Source organism: Anolis sagrei, chromosome 2 (assembly GCF_037176765.1).
Source record: "Anolis sagrei isolate rAnoSag1 chromosome 2, rAnoSag1.mat, whole genome shotgun sequence".
NCBI classification, from domain to species: Eukaryota; Metazoa; Chordata; class Lepidosauria; order Squamata; family Dactyloidae; genus Anolis; species Anolis sagrei.
In genome coordinates, this window is record NC_090022.1 from 297,126,393 (window position 1) to 297,150,388 (window position 23,996).

Below are 23,996 nucleotides of genomic sequence, written 5' to 3' on the forward strand. Positions count from 1 at the left end.
GGGCCTGCAAAAATAGTACCAGGGGTTGGATGCTGACTCTAAATTGTCCACTGACGATCTCAAGAACAGAAGACTCCTGGCTCGACAACAGAACATGCGAAAAAGATCTTGGAGTCCTTGTGGACAACAAGTTAAACATGAGCCAACAATGCTATGCAGCAGCAAAAAAAAAAGCCAATGGGATTTTGGCCTGCATAAATAGGAGTCCAGTGTCTACATCCAGGGAAATCATGCTCCACATGCTCTATTCTGCCTTGGTCAGACCACATCTAGAATACTGTGCCCAGTTCTGGGCACCACAACTGAAGAGAGATATTGATAAGCTGGAATGTGTCCAGAGGAGGGTGACTCAAATGATCAAGGGTCTGGAGAACAAGCCCTATGAGGAGCGGCTTAAAGAGCTGGGCATGTTTAGTCTTCAGAAGAGAAGACTGAGAGGAGACATGATAGCCATGTATAAATATGTGAGAGGAAGTCAAAGGGAGGAGGGAGCGAACTTGTTTTCTTCTGCCCTGGAGATTAGGACATGGAGCAATGGCTTCAAACTACAAGAAAGGAGATTCCAACTGAACATTCGGAAGAACTTCCTAACTGTGAAAGCCGCTCAACAGTGGAACTCTCTACTCCAAAGTGTAGTGGATGCTCCTTCTATGCTTTCAAAGAGAGGCTGGATGGCCATCTGTTGGGGGTGCTTTGAATGCGATTGTCCTACTTCTTGGCAGGGGGTTGGACTGGATGGCCAGTGAGGTCTCTTCCAACTCTAGGATTTTATGATTCTAAGACATCAAATGAAATATTATCTTGAGATGGTATGCAAACCAGTTTAGATTTCTCTTGGAAACCACTGGCTAACTGAAGCTTTTCTCCCAAGCTCATTCCACCCAGATTGGAATGAAGTCATCCACTTAATTGGGAGAATCAAGATAGAGAAAATCAAGTACTTCTTCAAACAGTGGAACTTAAAGCCACAAGATGTAGTTATGGCTGCTGGTACATATTATTTAAAAGGGGATTGAATAAATTGAAGTTGGGGCATTAACTGCAAGTAATGAGGTCAGCTAGATTTCATCTCCTGTATAGCTTGATCTGTCGTTTGCTAGAGAACGCAAGACAGAAATGGCTGCTGAAATCACGTCTTGTATATGGGCTTCACATGGACAACTGGTTGGCAACTGTGTAAAGAAAACGTTAATCCAGATATGCCTTTGGTCTGATCCCATATGGATCTTATGAATTGGGATCACTGATGAGGAGAAGTCATGAAGGTCAAAACACACTGTGCAGTCAATGATCTTCTCCCATTAGTGAGGTCTTCTCTTTAGTTCTCATACTTTGTACCCACATTGAGCAGTCAATGATCTTCTGTCATTAGTGAGGTCTTCTCCTCTTTAGTTCTCATAAGTTGTACCCACATTGAGCAGTCAATTATCTTCTCCTATCAGTGAGGTCTTTTCCTCTTTAGTTCTCATACGTTGTACCCACATTGAGCAGTCAATGATCTTCTCCCATTAGTGAGGTCTTCTCCTCTTTAGTTCTCATACGTTGTACCCACATTGAGCAATGATCTTCCCCCATTAGTGAGATCTTCTCCTCTTTAGTTCTCATACGTTGTATCCACATTGAGCAATCAATGATCTTCTCCCATTAGTGAGGTCTTCTCCTCTTTAGTTCTCATACGTTGTACCCACATTGAGCAGTCAATGATCTTCTCCCATTAGTGAGGTCTTCTCCTCTTTAGTTCTCATACGTTGTACCCACATTGAGCAATGATCTTCCCCCATTAGTGAGATCTTCTCCTCTTTAGTTCTCATACGTTGTATCCACATTGAGCAATCAATGATCTTCTCCCATTAGTGAGGTCTTCTCCTCTTTAGTTCTCATACGTTGTACCCACATTGAGCAGTCAATGATCTGCCATTAGTGAGGTCTTCTCCGCTTTAGTTCTCATACGTTGTACCCACATTGAGCAGTCAATGATCTTCTCCCATTAGTGAGGTCTTCTCCTCTTTAGTTCTCATACATTGTACCCACACTGAGCAGTCAATGATCTTCTCCCATTAGTGAGATCTTCTCCTCTTTAGTTCTCATACGTTGTACCGACATTGAGCAGTCAATGATCTTCTCCCATTAGTGAGGTCTTCTCCTCGTTAGTTCTCGTACCCACTCTCTGAACACTCCATGCTTTAGCGATGCACAATTGTTTACCTGTGAGTTTAGCTGTGTTTTCCACATCTGATTTTTCAAATACGAATGGCCATCATTTTTCCTTTTCATGCCTGTCTACATACACTGGGTAACAACACTACCAATTGTGGTTTCCAGGGGAGTGCATGCAATTGCTAAATAAGCATGCATGTCTGTCAATCATACCTTAAGAATATGCTGTTGGAAACAGCATTAAAATATCAGTGTGCTCCTAGCCAACAAAAGTGGTTACTTAAAACATGGAGCTGCTGTGAATAGCTCCAGGAATTGAGCTAAGTGATTGTGTCAAGTCAGGAGCTAGCTGGGTACAACGTTTGCAGCCCTATATACTGACTGGTTGCCCGTCCCTACTTTCTGTGAGGCAACTAGAACTCATCCCTCCACCCTCCTCCATTTCGAACCCCAAAAATATTTCCCCACCTGAACCATCAGTGCAGCTCCCCCACTTTTAGATTTGAGAGGCATAAAGAGGCAAATGGAAAGAAGAACCTACATGCTCCAGTTATTTTGTTGAACCTCTGTAATTTAAATGACATATTTTGTGTCAAAACAACTAATTATTATGCTATGTAACAAAATTTGTTCCTGGTTCGAAAGTGTTATTTCCTGTTTAATTGTATGGTACTTACTGTGTAAGTAGTTGTTCTATTCCAGAAAATGTGTTTTTGTGGCAATCACAATGTTGAATTAGCTCACACTGTATGAAATATTCATCGAAAACTAGAGCAAAATGTGCTGCATGGTGTCCCTCCCGCAGAAACAAAGTTTTTGCTGTTTAATAAACTTTTTCTATGTTTTTATGATAGAACCAATTAGGAAATTACATGTATAACCCAGGGAAAAAATCAGTGTTATTGTAAACAGAGCAACAAAAGTGGGTTTTCGCATTGCCCGTGTCTTCATTAATCCCAGAGAACAGGAGTTCACAGTAAATACAGGAGTATCATTTCTTTTACTTCAGTTTGGGGAGGTGAGGAGGGATTGGCAAAATTAATTCCCCATGTAGAAAAACCCAGGAGGAACTCAAAACCTTGTGGGGGTTCCTAACGCATTGTGTTTTCGCATGCCATCACTGCAAACACAACATACTTAAGTACCACTGGGTACAAGCCATTTGCGATGCAGTTCTAGCCAAATGGTTCCCAGGGCACGGCAGACACTTAGAGCAAATCAGACATCTTTTTACAGCAAATGCCTCTGGGTAAATTAGAAAGCTTTTTAGTGTATTACAAAGTTCTTCAATGCAACTAGAGAGCAGCTAAAAAAAGGTCTAGGACGGATCGAAACTACCATCAGGCATTGCCTCAATGGGGACGTCCCCTGACAAACCTTCTATATCAGAGGTGAGAAACATGTGGCCCTGCAGGTGGTGCTGGGATTACAACTCCCACAGCCCTTGCCAGCACAACCAGTGGCGAGGAATATGCAGGACTCCCATCTTTTATTCTAGATGGACTAGACTTTACATCTCTTCTGATGGTGTTCCAACAGAATCATAGAATAGAATAATAGAATCATAGAGTTGGAAGAGACCTCATGGGCCATCCAGTCCAACCCCATTTTGCCAAGAAGCAGGAAAATTGCATTCAAAGCACCCCTGACAGATGGCCATCCAGCCTCTGTTTAAAAGCTTCCAAAGAAGGAGCTTCCACCACACTCCAGCACAGAGAATTCCACTACTGAACGGCTCTCACAGTCATGAGTTCCTCCTAATGTTCAGGTGGAATCTCCTTTCTTGTAGTTTGAAGCCATTGCTCCACTGCATCCTAGTCTCCAGGGAAGCAGGAAACAAGTTCGCTCCCTCCTCCCTATGACTTCCTCTCACATACTTATACATGGCTATCATGTCTCCTCTCAGCCTTCTCTTTATCAGGCTAAACATGCCCATCTCTTTAAGCTGCTCCTCATAGGGCTTGTTCTCCAGACCCTTGATCATTTTAGTTGTCCTCCTCTGGACACATTCTAGCTTGTCAACATCTCCCTTCAATTGTGGTGCCCAGAATTGGATAAAATATTCTAAGCGTGATCTAATCAAGGCAGAATAGAGCATGGGGAATCAAAGAATCATAGAGTTGGAAGAGACCTCATAGGCCATCCAGTCCAACCCCCAGCCAAGAAGCAGGAAAATTGCATTCAAATCACCCCTGACAGATGGCCATCCAGCCTCTGTTTAAAAGCCGCCAAAGAAGGAGTCTCCACCACACTCCGGGGCAGAGTTCCACTGCTGAACGGCTCTCACAGTCAGGAAGTTCTTCGGTGACTTCCCTGGATCTAGACACTAGACTCCTCTTGATGCAGGCCAAAATCCCATTGGCTTTTTTTTGCCTCCGCATCACATTCCTGGCTCATGTTTTACTTGTTGTCCACGAGGACTCCAAGATCTTTTTCACACGTACTGCTCTCGAGCCGGGCTTCATCCCCCATTCTGTATCTTTGCATTTCATTTTTTCCACCTAAGTGGAGTAATCTTGCATTTGTCACTGTTGAACTTCATTTTGTTAGTTTTGGCCCATCTCTCTCGTCTGTCAAGATCATTTTGAATCCTGCTCCTGTCCTCTGGAGTATTGACTCTCCCTCCCAATTTGGTGTCATATCCGCTTCAGTTCTCAGTGTGCACACACTCATGCTGAAGAGGACATTCCTCATTCCCACCCCTTTCAGCGGATCCATGCCAAACAGCTGGGCAAGGAGGGTTTTTGTCCTCATTACGGCACGATGTGTGAGGAGGAACAGAGTTCTAATTGGCCCCTTTGCTGTGATTGTGAGGTATTCATCCTTTAAAATTTGCATTTCATTTTTCCTGCCAAAGTGGAGTATCTTGCATTTGTCACTGTTGAACCTTATTTTGTTAGTTTTGGCCAATCATCTCTCTAATCTGTTAAGATCATTTTGAAGCTAAAGCCTCCCACACGATCTCTTCGTTCATCTGGAGAGGCCTTGCTCACGATCCCACCGGCATCGCAAGTGCGACTGGTGGGAACGAGGGACAGGGCCTTCTCGGTGGTGGCCCCACAACTCTGGAACTCCCTCCCCAAGGAACTCACTCCCCAACATTGGCAGTCTTCAGAAGGAGCTTGAAAACATGGATGTTCCAGTGTGCCTTCCCAGATTAAGGAATCCCAAGCATTATGTCCCAAATGCACTTTATGAGAGAGCTAGAATTGTCTGCACACCCTCTTAATCCCAAAATATCCATCCTGCCTCACCTGGACGCACCCAGCATTTTTAGGAATTTTAATCATTACATTTGGCCCTGCCACTGGTTTTTAAATGCGCCTTGTTTTGTTATTGTTCTGCTTTGTTATGAGTTATTTATTGTTGCATTGTATCATTGTTGTTGTGTTTTTTGTTTACGATGCATTTTGGGCTTGGCCTCTTGTAAGCCGCACCGAGTCCTGCGGGAGATGGTAGCGGGGTACAAATAAAGGATGATGATGATGATGATCATGATGATCATGATCATGATTATTATTATTATTATTATTATACTTCCCATAACTCACCGATTGTAGTCGAGCCTGGATTGGTGCAGCTGCTGCTGTTGGAGCAACAGCTTTGCCTCTTGCTTGGCGAGCAGATTCTGGAGGCGCTCCTTTTCGATTTCCAGCTCTAGTTTCTGGAGCACCAGCTGTCTTCTTCGCTCTTCGGACAGCTTCTTACCATGGTCTGTGTCTTTAGACCTTGAGCTTGGGCTGCCATTCAACCCCGAAGGATGTGGCGGGCAAGAATGATTCACAAATGATTCACAATGTGGTCCAGAATATCTTTTTGGAATGTGGGTGCCATCTTGGAAAGAATCGTGATCGGAGCCACTCAGTTTCTTGTGGAAAGAACAGGTCTGAAGAGGGCAAGTGCTCTTCCTGCGGCCCACATCCGGAGTTCTTTCAGCGCGGGGAGGCAACTTCTGCCTTGCCGGGGACAGCACGTTGTTACATTTGCCATGCAACCCATTTTCCAATAGCGATCCATTCCTAGCTTCATGAAGACAACTGTTCCTACACGGCTGGGCTAAACACATGGGAGGAGGGCTTCGGCACGCCATTCCGTTGTTCTTGTATAAGGTCTGCGGTCTAGTCAGACTGAGGTAGGACCCGTCCAATTCAGAAGGCGCTCGTTGCTGATAGAGACTTCTCTGATTAGACATCTGAAAGCAATGAAAAAGGGGGAAAAGTTTAACTTTCACCATCACAAACATCTTTAATTGTTCCTTGCTTAGTTCTCATCACAGCCTACAGCATTAAAAGAAAAGGAAAAAAACCCTTAGATGGGCATCAGTGGGCTTGAAGGAGTTTGATGATCAACACCTCGCGCAACTCAACAGAAAATGGTTTTCAAATGGAAGAGATGAACATGCTATCAAATCTGCAATTTAATTCCGTCTACACAGGTACAATAAATATAAAACCACAGCCTGCAGGATCTGGGGCATAAACAAGGCACTCCAGCCTATCAAGGAGTTGCGAGTACCTAGGGTTACATAAAATCAACCTGAAGTGTGGCAAAAAAAGCATTAAATGTTAATGTCTGAAAATGTTTAATTTTGAATACGGAGCCAAGAAATCCATTCAGCCACTATAAATACCGTCTGATTGGCCATTACACAGCAGGGGATTTGATGCAAAACATTTCACCTTGCACTGAATGGGATATTACTTACTGTTGGAAATTTGATGAGAGTTTTTGAAATATCCTTACAGAAACACTGATAAAGAACTAGACCACTTCCTGTAAAATACGGGTCTGCGTCAAAAGCTGTCATTCAACTACAACACACGGTAAAAATCCTTCCATGAAAGTGAGCATTTTTTTTCCAATTAAGTTGGACTGGTGATGAAACTCTGATAAAACTCCAAAGCTGGAAAGGCATTAATTTGCATTTGTCAACCCAAACCAATGGGTGGGGAAGCGGGACGAGGTCCAATTGTTGTGAAATTGAAGTTAATGGGCATTCAAATGGCTTGGAGGTCAGCGACTACTTTGCCCTGTGAATCCCAACAGCTTCCAGACAGACGTCAAAGAATTTCTTTAGACCCAAGATTACTTACTTAGGCAATCCCTTGTAGCCCAAAGATGATGGTCCTCCAAGTGTAGTGTCTTGGTGGTGGGTCCGTAGGTGACTGTGGAGCCTTATTCTTGACCGCATGTTCTCCCGCAGTGAGGACAACAGTTTCCAGGTGGAAGGCAGTTCTGGTCAGGGTTGGTTTGACACACCTTCAACTTGGCACATTTCTCACCTTTCACCCTCCATCCGTGGAGCCCCCAGTGGTGCAGTGGGTTAAACCCCTGTGCCGGCAGAGCTGAAGACCGGCAGGTCACAGGTTCGAATCCGGGGAGAGGCGGATGAGCTCCCTCTATCAGCTCCAGCTCCTCATGCGGGAACATGAGAGAAGCCTCCCACAAGGATGATAAAAACATCAAATCATCCAGGTGTCCCCTGGGCAACGTCCTTGCAGACAGGCAATTCTCTCACACCAGGAGTCACTCCTGACACAACAACAAAAAAAAACCCTCCATCCGTGCCTCTTTGAATTCCACAGCACTGCTAGTCACAGCTGACCTCCAGCTAGAGCACTCAAAGGCCAGGGCTTCCCAGTTCTCGGTGTCAATGCCACAGTTTTTGAGGTTGGCTTTAAGCACATCTTTAAATCTCTTTTCCTGTCCATCAACAATCCATTTTCCATTCTTGAGTTGGGAGTATTGTAACTGCTTTGGGAGACGGTGATCGGGCATTCAGACAATGTGGCCAGTCCAGTAGAGTTGATGGCCTAGGAGCATCACTTCAGTGCTGGTGGTCTTTGTTTCTTCCAGCATGCTGACCTTTGTTCACCTGTCCATCAGCATTGCCTCCGAAAAATCCCACAAAACCCAAGGATTTGTTTTGATAACAATATTATATTTCAGTTCTGCTCCAGAATGACTTTTCCAGGAGGTGGGAAATCACCAAAGAAATCAGAAACGTTTCCATGGGAATAAGGAGTGGAGAATCTTTAAAGCTTGTGAGCAGTGATGGACGGCAAGTTCTTCCCAGTTAGCACCTTGGAGCCAACTGCCATCAATATTGTGAATTTACATTTCCGCCTTAAGGATGCCGCTTGTTCTTCCCCCCTGTCAGTTTTTATTGACCAGGACATATTCAGTTACGAGTATAAAGAGCAAGCCCGAAGTCTGTATTCTCTACACACATTTCTCTACTTTGCTCCTCTGGCTCTAGGCAACTCAATTCTCACCGATTTCTTAGAGGGTATCACTGTTTTGCTTGGGGATGCAGACCTGCGTGCCTCTTTGTCTACAAGAAGCAGAGGCCGATACGAATATACTAGAAAAAGAAAGCTAGGAAACAAGACAAATAGCTTCAAACTCTGGCTTTACAGTTTCTTCTCCCCAAACTAGGGAATTAGAATGCTGGGGAAAAACAGATTTCACGTCTAGCTTAAAAAGCAAACACCCTCCCTGAAACCCCAAGGGGTTGCTACCAGTTTGGTTAGACGATATCTGTATATATGTGTGCATGTATGTATGCATGTATGTATGTATGGAGATGTCTCCAAGATGGCTTGATGGATCTGGACCAAACTTGGTACACAGACCCATCATGGCCAACTTAAAATACTGGTGAAATCTGGGTGAGATTGGCAAAGGATTATGGGAGTTGTATTCACCTATATCCAGAGAGCCATGTAAACCCAAACAACATAGATTTGGACCAAATGTGTCACACATATCCATCATCATCCAGCTTAAAATACTAGTGAGGTTTCAGGAAGATTGACAGAGGATAATGGGAGGTGTAGTCCACTCACATTAGATCTGGTCATAATGGGAGTTACACCCCACCAGACAGATCTGGGGTAATGGGAGTTACAGTTGGCTTCCAAAAGGACCATTCATGGAGCCTCCGGTGGTGCAATGGGTTAAACCCTTGTGCCGGCAGGACTGAAGACTGACAGGTTGCAGGTTTGAATCTGTGGAGAGTATGGATGAGCTCCCTCTGTCAGCTCCAGCTCCCCATGTGGGGACATGAGAGAAGCCTCCCACAATGATGGTAAAACATAAAAAATATTCGGACGTCCCGTGGGCAACTTCCTTGCAGACAGCCAATTCTCTTATACAAGAATCAACTTGCAGTTTCTCAAGTCACTCCTGACATGAAAAAAATGAAATCCAAAACAAACTATTACTCATAAATAGCATTTTTTGTTGTTCATTTGTTCAGTCGCTTCCGACTCTTCGTGACCTCATGGACCAGCCCACGCCAGAGCTCCCTGTCGGCCATCACCACACTCAGCTCCTTCAAAGTCAAGCCAGTCACTTCAAGGATAGCATCCATCCATCTTGCCCTTTGTCAGCCCCTCTTCCTTTTTCCTTCCATTTTCAATAGCATAATTATCTTCTCTAAGCTTTCCTGTCCTCTCATGATGTAGCATTACAAAAGACGTAACCTGGGCATTACAGAGTAGCTAAGCTAGTGAAGATAAAGGAACCTATGAGCCAATTCAAGCAGCTTCCAAAGGTCTAAATATCCCAAGGACACAAGATCTCATTTGTTCTTAGAAACAAAGCCAAGTCATCCTTGGTTGGTACTTAAATGGGGGGCTTCCAAGGGCTTTCAGATGCTGTAGTCTAGCTACATAAGAGAACTGGGAAAGGAAAAGCTACCTCCGATTATCCTTTGCCTAACAAAACTCTATGAAATGCATGGGGTCCTCATATTTCCACAGGGAACTTGAAGGCACATACACACCCCAGGCAGCTTTCTACGCTTCCAGCAGAACGGATCTTTTATTTTCCAATAGAAAATCCAGAAAGCTGAACCTTCTTGCATTACGGCTTGCATGCCAGTTCATTCATTATCACACAATTTCTTAGATCCTTTTAAATGGGTCAGAGCCACGCTCTTTATTAATTTAGTTATTTGCATTTAATAAGAAGCATGTTAAGTAGGCTCTCTACGCATGCTATACATCAAAATAAAGCAATTTTACTGAAATGGTATTAGAGTACCAAGTTTTGCAAGGGAACAAACAACTGTCACGTATGTATTTTCAGTCAAAAATTAGATGAGACATTGTTTGTGACCTGAGAATAAAGGTGAGCACCAGCATAGCAGGAAAACATTTGGCACAGACAAGCTAGGAATTTCCCTATCACACCTCCATCAAACCATCATCTATAGTAGTGGTTCCCAACCTTTTATTGAACAGGTACCACTTGACTGAGGACTACTTGTCCAGGGACCACTTTGACCAAGGACCACTTTGACCAGGGACCACTCTCCAACATCAGTATTAAAAGAGTTACAAATCAGTTTTTGGTCAACTTTAGATTCAGTTTATTTATTTGGGGGTTCTGATTCAGAAAACTGCATTGGATAGACCACATCAGCTCTGGTTTCTGATGCAGAACATATGCCACCAAGTAGTTGCCCTCTGCTCGACCACAGAAAACCATATTTAATAACTAGAGCCGCGGATCTTATTTTAGGTCTCATGGACCACCATTGGGCCATGATCCACAGGTTGGGACCCACTGATCTATAGAGTCGGTGTAGATGATTCTGTAGATGTATGAAGTTAGATGACCACGTTTACTGCCATGGCTCAATGCTACAGAATCATGGGAGCTTTACAATGCCTTGACCAGGGACTACTCTGACCAGGGATCACTTTGAGCAGGGACCATTTGATCAGGGACTACTTTGACCAGGGTCCACTTGACCAGGGTCCATTTGACCAGGGACCACTCTCCAACATTAGTACCAAAAGAGTTACGAATCAATTTTCAGTAAACTTTAGATTTGGTTTGGTTATTTGGGGTGCTGATTCAGAAAACTGCATTGGATACACCACACCAGCTCTGGTTTCTGATACAGAACATATGCCATCCAGTAGCTGCCATCTGTTTGCCCACAGAAAACTGTATTTCTGTGGGCAAGACCTTATTTTAGGTCTCATGGACCACCATTGGGCCATGGTCCACAGGTTGGGAACCACTGATCTATAGAGTTGGTGTAGATGATTCTGTAGATGCATGAATTTAGATAACCACTTTTTCTGCCATGGCTCAATGCTACAGAATCATGGGAGCTGTCGTTTTACAAGGTCTTTTAGCTTTTGGGTTGTTGTAGGTGTTTTCAGGCTATATGGCCATGGTCTAGAGGCATTCTCTCCTGACATTTCACCTGCATCTATGGCAAGCATCCTCAGAGGTAGTGAGGTCTGTTGGAAGTAGGGAAAAGGGTTTATATATCTGTGGAATGACCAGGGTAGGACAAAGGACTCTTGTCTGCTGGAGCTAGGTGTGAATGTTTCAACTGACCACCTTGATTAGCATATAATGGCCTGACAGTGCCTAGAGCAAACTTTTGTTGAGAGGTGATGAGATGTCCTTGTTTGCTTCTTGTTTTAGCTTTTACTGCCAAAGAATACTGGTGCTTCACCAAACTAAATTCCTACAACAATAGGCCAGGGTATCAAGTGGTTTCAAACTATATTAATGCTATATTGTACTCCCTCTTTAAGGTCCATTGCCAAAAAGCTGCAAACGATGAGAGGCTGACAGGCTTACGGTTGAATGCAACTCCTGAAAGGCAGCTTCCAGGTTTTAGAGCTATCAGAGGGAAGTTTAGAAGTAACTAATTCTTGTTTTTATCCCAGCTCGAGCTAGTTTTGCTTCTTTTCTGGCCTCCCCCTCCCCTTCATCATCAGGTTCATTTTTCAACTCTCTCTCTAACAATCTACTGTTAAACAATCTCGATAGTTATATGATACTTTTGTTGAAAGACTTATTAGAAAAGAATTGACTTAGAAGAGTATGCAAAATTAAAACTGAAGTGAAAGACAGCTAATGTTCAGATTTATTCCCTTTATTGCTCAATCTTTTCCTGAAATCTCCACCACCAAAAAAAATAAAATAAAAACCCGTCTCAGATTAATCATTACAAAGCACCTAGATGGGATAGAGATTGCCGATATTAATACCTCAAGATAAATAAGGTAGATAACAATGTAAAAAGGTTAGTTGCCTATTTTCTTAGCTGGAGATAAAGTGCCATTGTTGCTCATGAATGATGTATGATCATGATTGCTGTATTTCAAGTGCGCTACACAAAAAGAAAAGAAAGACGATGAGAAGGTAATAATAACAAAGCTACATTGTTCTCCTTTAGCACAGCGAGAGATCGCTGGAAATGGGAGAAACGTGGCTCCGGAGAAGCTACGGCGAGAGAAAACAGAATTCTGCCCCAGTGCATCGGTAACCTACATTCGGGGCACCCGTTTCTTCATTTACAATGCGTTTTCTTAACATCGTCACACCACCATTAACTGCTTAAACTCCTCTAAAAGTATTAGGCACACACAAAGTTGCAGGACTCCAATTTTTAAGCTGGATTCTATGGCAGCTAAAACCACAACTTCCACATATGCTGAGGAGCTTGAAGCTTTGGCCCAAAGATAAGGCTGCCTCAATGTGCCACAAGGAATCACTCCATGGACTTCACTGGCCATTGTGTCGAACTTCGGAAAAGGCATGTATTTCATAAATGCTCTTTGTGACCAGCCAAGCCATCTGCAATGCCAGAAATACAGCTTAATGGTGTAACATTAGAAAATGTTGACCATTTCTGCTACCTTGGCAGCCACCTCTCCACAAAGGTAAACATTGACAATGAAATACAACACCGCCTGAGCTCTGCAAGTGCAGCATTTTTCCGAATGAAGCACAGGGTGTTTGAGGACTGGGACATCCATAGATGAGAAACTGAGCTTCTTGCATGCTTCTGCAAAGGTGTTTAGAGTAGCTTGTAGGTCTTATTCTGAATGAGCACAGACTATGTTGTCATCCGCATATTGGAGTTCTATAACAGATATTGTTGTGACCTTGGCTTTGGCTTTGACTTTGGCTTTGACTGAAAGCCAAAACTAAACATACACATAGGGAGACCAAGGTGCTTGTTTATAGGGAGACCAAGGTGCTTGTTTATAATGCTATTATCCTCCCAGCCCTGCTATATGCTTGCGAGACGTGGACTACCTACAGACCTACAGTCACCTGCAACTCCTGGAATGATTCCATCAGTATTGCCTCTGAAAAATCCTGCAAATCTCTTGGGAAGACAGGCAGACAAATTGCAGCGTGCTGGAAGAAGCAAAGACCACCAGCATTGAAGCGATGCTCCTCCGCCATCAACTCCACTGGACCGGCCACATTGTTTGGATGCCTGACCACCGTCTCCCAAAGCAGTTGTTCTACTCCAAACTCAAGAACGGAAAACGAAATGTTGGTGGGCAGGAAAAGAGATTTAAAGATGGGCTCAAAGTCAACCTTAAAAACTCTGGCATAGACACTGAGAACTGGAAGCCCTGGCCCTTGAGCGCTCTGCCTGGAGGTCAGCTGTGACCAGCAGTGCTGTAGAATTTGAAGAGGCTTGAATGGAGAGCGAAAGAGAGAAACGTGCCAAGAGGAAGGCACGTCAAACCAACCCCGACCAGGTCCACCTTCCAACTGGAAACTGATGCCCTCACTGCGGGAGAACATGCAGATCAAGAATATGGCTCCACAGTCACCTATGGACCCACCGCCTTGGAAGACAATCCTACTCGGACAACGAGGTATCACCTAAGTAAGTAAGTAAGTTTTGTGATCTATAAAAGCTCCAATGGCTCAGCCACGTCACCTTACGTTACATAAGAACCACCAAAACCAAGGAGCTCTGAACTCATCCCACATGCTTGGCTCCCAAAACCCAATTCAAATCTTCTTAATTCCCCTCCTGATTCCCTAACTCTATTGCATCCTATCTTTATCTCTCTCTTTACCAAGCAAACCTCTAGGTTATATCCTTTCTCAAACACTACTCTGTTCTAGCCCAGCTGGCCCAGTTTCTCACTGCACACTGAGATGGGCATAACTGTATGCTCCAGAGTTGCAGGCAGCAAGGCAACAGTCCACCATTAGTGAACTGAGACACTACACAACTAAATGGGCATTCATGAACAACAGTGCACAAGGACACACTTGTACACCACTCGTAGTACTCTTCTTTCGCAGCCTTGAACTGAATGTGACTGTTTTGAATTTTACAAAAAAGTCCCTAAAAGAACTTACACATTTTCTTAGACGATACCTCATTGTCTGAGTATGATGGCCTTCCACGTGTAGTGTTTTGGCGATGCAAACGTAGGTGACTGTGGACTCCTATTTTTGAATCACATGTTCTTCCATAGTGAGGATATCGTTTCCAGGTGGCAGGCAATCCTGGTCAGGGTTGGCCTAATGTGCCTTCTTTCTCTTGGCACGTTTTTCCCTTTTGCCTTCCATTCATGCCTCTTCAAATACCACAGCACTGCTGATCACAGCTGACCTCCAGTTAGAGCAATCAAGGGCCAGGGCTTCATAGTTTTCTGTGACTATGACACAAGTTTTAAGGTTGGCTTTAAGCCCATCTTTGAATCTCTTTACCTGTCCACCAACATTCAATTTCCTGTTCTTGAGTTGGGAGTAGAATAATTGCTTTAGGGGATGGTGTTTGGGCATTCGGACAACATGGGCAGTCCAGCAGAGTTGATGGCGGAGGACCATCGCTTCAGTGTTGGTGGTTTTTGCTTCTTCCAGCATGCTGACATCTGACCACCTGTCTTTCCAAGAGATTTGCATGATTTTTCAGGGGCAACACTGATGGAATCATTCCAGGAGTTGAGTGTGACGTCTGTAGGTGGTCCACATTTTGCAGATGTATAACTGGGATGGGAGGAAAATAGCTTTATAAACAAGCATTTTGGTCTCCCTAGGGATGTCTCGGTCCTTAATCACACTCTCTGCTTCATTCGAAAGAATGCTGCACTCGCAGAGCTCAGATGGTGTTGTATTTCAGTATCAATGTTGACTATAGTGGAGAGGTGGCTGCCAAGGTAACAAATATGGTCAACCTTTTCTAATGTCACACCATTAACATTGGAGAGGGATTGGCTGGTGACAGCTGGAAGAGCACTTTGGTTTTCCTCAATGTTCAGTGAGAAGCTGAGCTTCTTGCATGATTCTGCAAAGATGTTTAGAGTGGCTTATAGGTCTTCTTCTGAATGAGCACAGACTATGTTGTCATCAGCATATTGGAGTTTTATAACAGATGTTGTTGTGACCTTGGCTTTGGCTTTGACTGAAAGCCAAAACCAAACTTACACATACATACACAAGATACCAGTAGGACCAAAATATGATGCTACATCTTTTCTGGGTACAGCAAGAATATATGTAAGAATTTACAGGTAACATGAGAAGCACCTTTACTTTAGCACTGAATTTCTAGGAATCTAAGTGTAACCTAAGTTCATTTCCTGCGCCAAACTCCCAAGAGTACACTGTGGTAATACTGCTCCACATCCTCTATCATATGAAGATAGCCTCCAAGGAAACTGTGGGCTGTGATCTGATGAAAGGATCTCCTTCCCCTACACTCATGTGTACAGACCAGTCGGTATGCTTTGCACAAATGCTTAGCCGCTGCAAAAGTAAATACACGGATTTTAAGGCAAATTTCACCCCCAAATCAACAGATGGGTCAAAACTAACAAAATGAAGTTCAACAGTGACAAATGCAAGATACTCCACTTAGGCAGAAAAAAACAAAATGCAAAGATACAGAATGGGGGACAATGCCTGGCTTGAGAGCAGTATGTGTGAAAAAGATCTTGGAGTCCTCGTGGACAATAAGTTAAACATGAGCCAACAATGTGATGTGGGAGCAAAAAAAGCCAATGGGATTTTGGCCTGCATCAAGAGGAGCCTAGTGTCTAGATCTAGGGAAGTCATGCTCCCCATGCTCTATTCTGCTTTGGTTAGACCACACCTGGAATATTGTGTCCAATTCTGGGCACCACAATTCAAGAGAGATATTGACAAGCTGGAATGTGTCCAGAGCAGGGCGACTAAAATGATCAAGGGTCTGGAGAACAAGCCCTATGAGGAGTGGCTTAAGGAGCTGGGCATGTTTAGCCTGAAGAAGAGAAGGATGAGAGGAGATATGATAGCCATGTATAAATATGTGAGAGGAAGCCACAGCAAGGAGGGAGGGAGCTTGTTTTCTGCTTCCCTGGAGACTAGGACGCAATGGAACAATGGCTTCAAACTGCAAGAGAGGAGATTCCATCTGAACATGAGGAAGAACTTCCTGACTGTGAGAGCCGTTCAGCAGTGGAACTCTCTGCCCCGGAGTGTGGTGGAGGCTCCTTCTTTGGAAGCTTTTAAACAGAGGCTGGATGGCCATCTGTCAGGGGTGATTTGAATGCAATATTCCTGCTTCTTGGCAGAATGGGGTTGGACTGGATGGCCCATGAGGTCTCTTCCAACTCTTTGATTCTATGATTCAACCTGAAGTCACCTCAATGTTTTTATTTACATCACCATCCCTTAGTGACTTCCACTGCCCCCCCCCCCCCAAATAAAAAAAAGGCCGGGAAAAAATCACACAATGTTCGATGTATTGTCGAAGGCTTTCATGGCTGGAATCACTAGGTTCTTGTGGGTTTTTTCGGGCTATATGGCCATGTTCTAGAGGCATTTTCTCCTGACGTTTTGCCTGCATCTATGGCAAGCATCCTCAGAGGTAGTGAGGTCTGTTGGAATTAGGAAAATGGATTTATATATCTGTGAAATGACTGGGGTGGGGCAAAGAGCTCTTCTCTTCTGGAGCTAGGTGTGAATGTTTCAACTGACCACCTTCATTAGCATTTGAAGGCCTGGCTGAAACCACACAATGTTATTTCCAGCATGCCAAAATGCAAAGGTGTGATTCTCTGAGAATCCTACAACGATACTGGCTGTGCCGTTGCAGTTAGTTGCCCACTTCTGTTTCAGAGACAGAATTATTTATTCTTTGATGGCACAATAGTACAAATGCAGCTCTGCCAATGCCAACACATGGAAAATCAGAATGCGGTATTTTGTCAATCTGTTAACTGTGACAGAGGACCCCTTTCTCACACTAGCACCGCACCACAACCAACAATTCCCCTGACACAGCTTGACAGAGAAATTAGGATTCTGCATGCTGCCGCCCTGATCAACATGCAAAGGGAAGAAGAAATGGTTGGGGAGGGGGAATGAAGATGCATCAGTTCTGGACTGTGCCAGGCCTCCTTCCCCCTACCCTGGGCTGCCCGTGCCCTTTATTTTACTGAGGGCTCTGCGGTGCAAGACCCAGATAAATATTTCAGAGACAAAACTATTTGTGAGCAGATCAGGTTGCCACCATTTCCCAGTGCATTTGGAGTTCACGCCGAAGAAGGGCAGGCGAATGGCGGGCTGCATCGCTAAGTTTGGGGCGCGCGGAGGCCGTCGGCTGGCTGATCGGGAATGCAAAACGCAACAGCTGCACGGTAATCTTTGCCAAAAAGCCCCATCCCGAATAAATGGAGTGCATTCTCCCTAGCGCAATTAACTCGCACACTCTGGCAGCTTTTTCCGCGAGAAGATCATCAAGGTAGATTACCTTCCAGCATATGAACTAAATACTTACAGGTGTTATATCATCCGTTATTACTTACAAACTTCTGCATTTAACAAGACATCCAGGCAAATGAATGATCTCATTTATGAATTATTTATTAGCGTTTCGCAGCATGCTCCTGGCGTCATCCATGGCCTTTTCCAGGTCATATGACACCAATTAGAGCTGAATTTTAAATTATTCAATAATATGAACTCTCTTGTCATTTAACATATAGATATCAATGCAGTAAACAAGTTAAGTCTAATGGGCCCCGGAGGTTTGTGCTCTCCCCTCCCTTCGCAACCCACCCGCTGCCCCGCTTCCCCCCCAACAGCCGCAGAGGCTGAGCCGCTCCACCGTCGGAATAAGAAAAACAGCAGAATGCAGCAAACACACACACACACACTTACAAGGTTTTAATATCAGTTATTTTGCCCTGCCTTAGGGATTTCATATCGCCACTCACAAGCACCAAATTTAAAATGCACAAGAAGTGTTTTAGCTGCAAGCTTTTTCTTCACTCCCCTCGCATCTCTTTTTTTTATATTATTATTATTCTTAAACTGAAGACTACCAAAAACATCTCCGAGAAGGGTATCTCTGGGATCAATTGCACCAGAAGGTTTGGCCAATTAGAAACAATGCAATAGAAAAACCTGATAGAAAACCGCACCATGTTGTTTAAAAGCAAGACCTTTTCGCCTTCTCCGAGGGAATAAAAATGCCAACAATTCCTCTCTGAGAAGCCGTGAAGGTTGCAGGTCGAGGGGGGGAACACGCAGCCCTCGATGTTGTAACCTGCAGGAAATAGGAGCAAAGCAGACCTTCAGTTATGAGCTGGAGCAATCTGAATTCACCGATTTCCTTTTGAGGAGGAGGTGGAGGTGCGCAAACTATGTCAAACCCTAGCCTACCTCCAAAACCAGCAATCCGCTTCTTTGATGCTTCCTCTCAAGGCAAACATGATATGTGACCTGAGAAAGATACGATTTTCTCCAACGGAGAAACAATTCTGCAGTCCAAAACACGTGGAGGACCATAGTTTGGGAAGCATGGTGCGTCTGTTTTGGTCATACATTCCCAATTCCCGGAGGCCCATAGCTAGGCACTCCTTCAGGTCAAGAAAGGATATCAGCTAATATTTATTTGCTTTTTTTTGAACTCCAAAAAGTTTTAGAATCAGAAATGCATATTAACCGGTGATGAGCCTATAATTTTGCCTCGGCCCCAGCTGTTCAGTCATAACCAAACTGTAAAACAACTTAGGGTTCACTAAGGGTTGGTTAAACTCAAAATAACTGTTCGTGTGAAAATTGTGCGTAATGTAATAAAAAGAAAGGATTCATCTGGGAGGTCAGAAGCAGGAGGGGCGAATTGTCAAATGCCAGACCCGGCATATTTCTCCTTACCATTCCAATTTTTATTAACTTGACCAGATTTCAAATTCTTTTCTCCAATAGATGAGAGATATTTGCTGTCCCTTCCCAATTTTACGCCATCCACAAATGAGAGATTCTAATATTAAATGCCCCTTCAATTCTCAGTGTTCATTCCATGCACACTCACTGCAGTTACTTGAGCAATACAATCCCCATATCCACAGGACCAATGTCCACAGTTTCCAACAAAGGATGTCCTTTCTGAGCTTTCAGCATGGGATGTTGCTTGCCACCTTATAGCATGTCAACCTATAGTGCTCCCATGAATTTAATAGGGTTTCCTTAGGAAAGAAATGCTCAAAGGTGGTTTGACCAGTTCTTTCCTCTGAAATATAGCCTTCAGCACTTGATATTTATTTATTTATTTGCAACATTTATAGTCCGCCTTTCTTAACCATACAGCAACTCAAGGCGGATTACAGATTGGCACGATTTGATGACATGTATTCATAAAAGTGCAATTAAAAACAGTCAATATAACAATATAAAATATGTAGTCACCAATGTCATCTGGTTAAAATATTTTCCAGTAACATCATCTGGCCGTTCCATGTTCATCATTCATAGTCTCATGTTATGTATTCCACTGCATTCTCAAAAGCTTGCTCAAGGAGCCAGGTTTTTATCCTTTTTTTGGAAAGTTAGGAGGGAGGGGATGATCTAATATCCCTGAAAAGGGAGTTCCATAGCCAGGAGGCCACCAATGAGAAGGTCCTGTCCCTCGTCCCCGGCAATCATGCTTGCAGGTGGGATCAAGAGCAGGGCCTCCTCAGACGATCTTAAACTCCTTAGATGGTTCATAAGGAGAGATACATTCAGACAGGTAAGCTGGGCCGGAACCGTTTAGGGGTTTATAGGCTAAAGCCAGCACTTTGAATTGTGCCCAGTAGCAAATTGTTGGTGGCCTCCCATTCAAGTCTTTGAAGATCAGATGGGATCCATCTGATGTTTGGAGTATTTAGGCCTCGATTCGTGTTTGTTGTATTATTTGTTTGTAGGATTACCCATTGTTTGAACTGTATTTTCACAGAGACAGAAGGTCTCATATTGGAGGAAAGGTGGGATCAAAATTTAAACAGACAGATGGACAGAAATCTGGTCCGAATGGCTACTGGCCAACTCATTTGTGTTCATTCCTTTTGGATGACAGGGGGAGTTGCCCAGCCATTACAAATGGTAAGCCAAGGTTTCCTTTTGACTGCTTAGAATCATAGAATCATTGAGTTGAAAGAGACCTTTGTGGACCATCCAATTCAACACTCATCAAGAAGCAGGAAAGTTGCATTCAAAGCTTTGTCCACACTCATTTTGGGCTTCCACTTGTCATATACCTGGTCAAGAAAGATGTCCAAACAAACATTTGCCTTGCCAAACCGACTTGTCCTGAAGGCAGTACAGAGCAGCTCTTCTTAAATCACAGCTGTTAGCACCTGGGATTACTCTTCTTTTCACACCTTCAATCAATTTGCCATCTTGGTCCACAAGATATGGCCCTTCAACATGTTAGTAAAACTGTTGGAAAGAATTCCCAAGCAATATATGTTGGTCTTAATATGTCCTGCCCTTAGCTTTCACCTCATTGTTAAAAGGTTTCCTCCATTATTTTCCTAGCTGTAGTTTTGAATGTGTTTGAACTCAATCCTGTCCTGCATTTGCAGCAGTGACAAGTGGCTGCAGATACCACCTTTGAGCGTTACTCCACTGAGAGAAGGAGGTTGGCACAGAGTAAAGATTTCTGGCTTGAAAGAGGGCACAGCTCAACAATAATATTTCTCCATATTTCAGTCAAAATGGATGCAAGGGAGAAAACAAAAGCTAACTGACAGAGTAGGAACAGTTTCAATCCATTCCACCCACCCAAACCCAATAAAAAGAAATAGCATGGTACAGTAGTTTGAGCAATGGACTACAACTCTAGAGAGCAGGGTTCATATCCTTGCTCAACTCTCCCAACTTCAGAGGAAGGTAATGGACAACCTGATCTAAATAAACCTAGTGAAGAAAGTCCCATGATATGGTATCCTCAAGTCACGAACTCCCTAAAGACAAAGGAATGCAATGAATATTTTGTTCAAAAATGAACACTGAAATCGTTCTTATGGATTATTAAGTTCTGTTCAATAGCTTAATGAATGACTTAGATGAAGGGTTAGAAGGCATGATCATCAAGTTTGCAGATGACACCAAATCGGGAGGGGTAGCTAATACTCAAGAAGACAGGAGCAGAACTCAAAATGATCTGTACAGATTAGAGAGATGATGGGCCAAAACTAACAAAATGAAGTTCAACAGGGACAAATCCAAGAGACTCCACTTAGGAAGAAAAAAATGAAATACAAAAAGACAGAATGGAGGACGATGCCTGGCTCAAGAGCAGGACGTGTGAAAAAGATCTTGGAGTCCTCGTGAGAAGGAAGGTGACTATGAGCTAGGAATATGATGCGGCAGCTAAAAAAGCCAATGGGATTTTGGCCTGCATCAATAGGAGTCTAGTGTCTAGATCCAAGGAAGTCATGCTCCTCCTCTATTCTATTCTGCCTTGATCACACCTGGAATCACACTGTGTCCAATTGTGGGCACTGCAATTTAAGAGAGATGGTTGACTCTAAGCTGGAATGTGTCCAGAGGAGGGTGGCTAAAACAATCAAGGGTCCGAAGTACAAGCCCTATAAGGAGCAAATTAAACAGCTGGGCATGTTTAGCCTGCAGAAGAGAAGGCTGAGATGAGACATGATGAGGGTCATGTATAAATATTTGAGGGGAAGTCATAGGAAGAAGGGAGTAGGCTTCCTTTCTGCTGCTCTGGAGACTGGGATGTGGAGCAATGGCTTCAAACTACAAGAAAGGAGATTCCACCTGAACATGAGGAAGAACTTTCTGACTGTGAGAGCTGTTCAGCAGTGGAACTCTTTCTCTCTCTCTCTCTCTGCCCCAGAGTGTGATGGAGGTTCCTTCTTTGGTGGCTTTTAAGCAGAGGCTAGATGGCCATCTGTCAGGGGTGCTTTGAATGCGATTTTCCTGCTTTCTTGCAGAATGGAGTTGGACTGGATGGCCCAAGAGGTCTCTTCCAACTCTATGATGCTATGATTCTAATTACTGACTCAATTAACAACTTATAAGTCAACACTTACAGACATCTCATTCACTGAATTGGTCTAGAGCACTGCTTCTCAAACTCTGGGTTGCAATCCCAAACTCAACGTTGGGTTCACAAATAATGTGGCAACTTAGTGGATGTTGTAGACATTTACATGAATCTGCCAGCAAAAAATGTGCAATACCATTATAAAGTCATGTAACCGGGGCTAACCTTTTTAGTCCTGATAACAGATAGTGCGTAGCTTGGTTTTTTCTGTCTTTTCAATAAAGTTATTCTCTTGCTTAAAAACCAGACTTTTGTTTTGAGAGACAGGCTAGAGCTACGCCTGACAGGTAAAACAGTGTTGTTGTTTTTTACTCCCACCCCAAAGATGCCATGATCAATAATATAAAAAGTGGAGCTTTTGTTGGTTTTATAGCTAGTTTTGAAACAGAGTGTTTGCAGATGGTTTGCTCTCTGTCCCTGGAGAGTTTGCATTTCACTTCCTGTTGTTTGAAGTTAAATTACTGCAGGAAATCTCAGTCCTTTTCAAGAAATCCTCCTCCCATTATCCCCTTCCTTAGCACAAGAGCTAAATGGGTGAATAATATAAACTGCAACAGCATTATTTTAGGACCCAAGTATGCATGAGCGAAATTGTATTGCTAGCTGTTAACGTGGGAGTCGGCTAGCGATATATTTTTGGAGTGGAAAAAGGCATCTACGTTAGTGTCCACTTCCCCGTTCCAGTCTCAGTGGCAGATGGCACATGCTGAAAGAACTCTGTCAAAAAGAGAATTGAACTCGCTCAAATCCGAGGCATCCCCTACAGACCGGTTTTGGCTACAGATCTAGCATGCCTTTGCTGGAAAAAAAAGAATCAGAGACAGAAGCCGTGCCAAAAAAGACCAAAGGATTAAAAAAAAAATTAAGCATCACCATATGCAAGAGAGATTGTTTTAGCGAAACAGGTAAATGAGGAAAGCTATTTCCATAACAGAGGCATCCCGCAAAGCCGGAGAATTCCCCAGCTTAATCGGAAAGGTGGCCCCGAGTGAGTGAACTCAAGCAGGGCAACGTCCTTGGCAGAAAAAAAGAAGCTTTTTAGATTCTGCTAATGATCCAGGTCTCTGGGTGACAATTCATAAAAAAAATATAAAATAAAATAAAACGAGAGCAAGCGGCAATTTTCATGCGGCTGCCCTTTTGATCCTACATTTGTAGGGAGCATTCCTGAGGCTAGCTAGCGGCGCCCCCGTGGCTCTGGCGCACTGACCTCTAGTCTGCCCCTCAAATGACGATCATGCCAAGGAATGACAACAAGGGCTGCCCAGGGGTCGATGTGTCCATGGGGCACTTGAAAGGCAGCCTGGCCGGCTCCTCCTGATCACAACCTAACAAAAAAGTTCCACAGAAGTTTGGTTTTTTTTAAAGAAGAAGAAGCATGGAGGGAGGGCTTCCTTAATACTCCGTTTTGATCGTCTGTACTCTCAAGCTGGAGAGAAGAAACCCAACTGTGCACATCAGGCCATTTCTTGCAAGGGCTCCTTGAGGATGTGCTTCTGGCCATAAAGATGGGCTACTAACTAGTCAAGATGTGAGGGGTTCAACACCCCCAAATGCTTTGATCTTGAGCCCATGGGTCCCATTTCACTTAGAACTGTATGGACTAGGCATGGGTAAACTTCAGCCCTCCCTCCAGGTGTTTTGGACTTCAACTTCCACAATTCCTAACAACCGATAGGCTGTTAGGAATTGTGGGAGTTGAAGTCCAAAACACCTGGAGGGA

The 23,996-nt window shown here is 43.7% G+C and overlaps 1 protein-coding gene across 4 annotated transcripts in view; it reads right to left on the reverse strand.

The window, feature by feature from the left end:
- KIAA1328 (KIAA1328 ortholog) overlaps window positions 1-23,996 on the reverse strand; it is a 311,883-nt gene that overhangs the window by 100,542 nt on the left and 187,345 nt on the right. For all 4 annotated transcript variants that reach the window (XM_060761184.2, XM_067464675.1, XM_067464674.1 and 1 more), the window contains one exon: window positions 5,709-6,349. In XM_060761184.2, coding sequence (XP_060617167.2) covers window positions 5,709-6,349 — 641 coding nt within the window. The remainder of the gene's footprint in view (window positions 1-5,708; window positions 6,350-23,996) is intronic.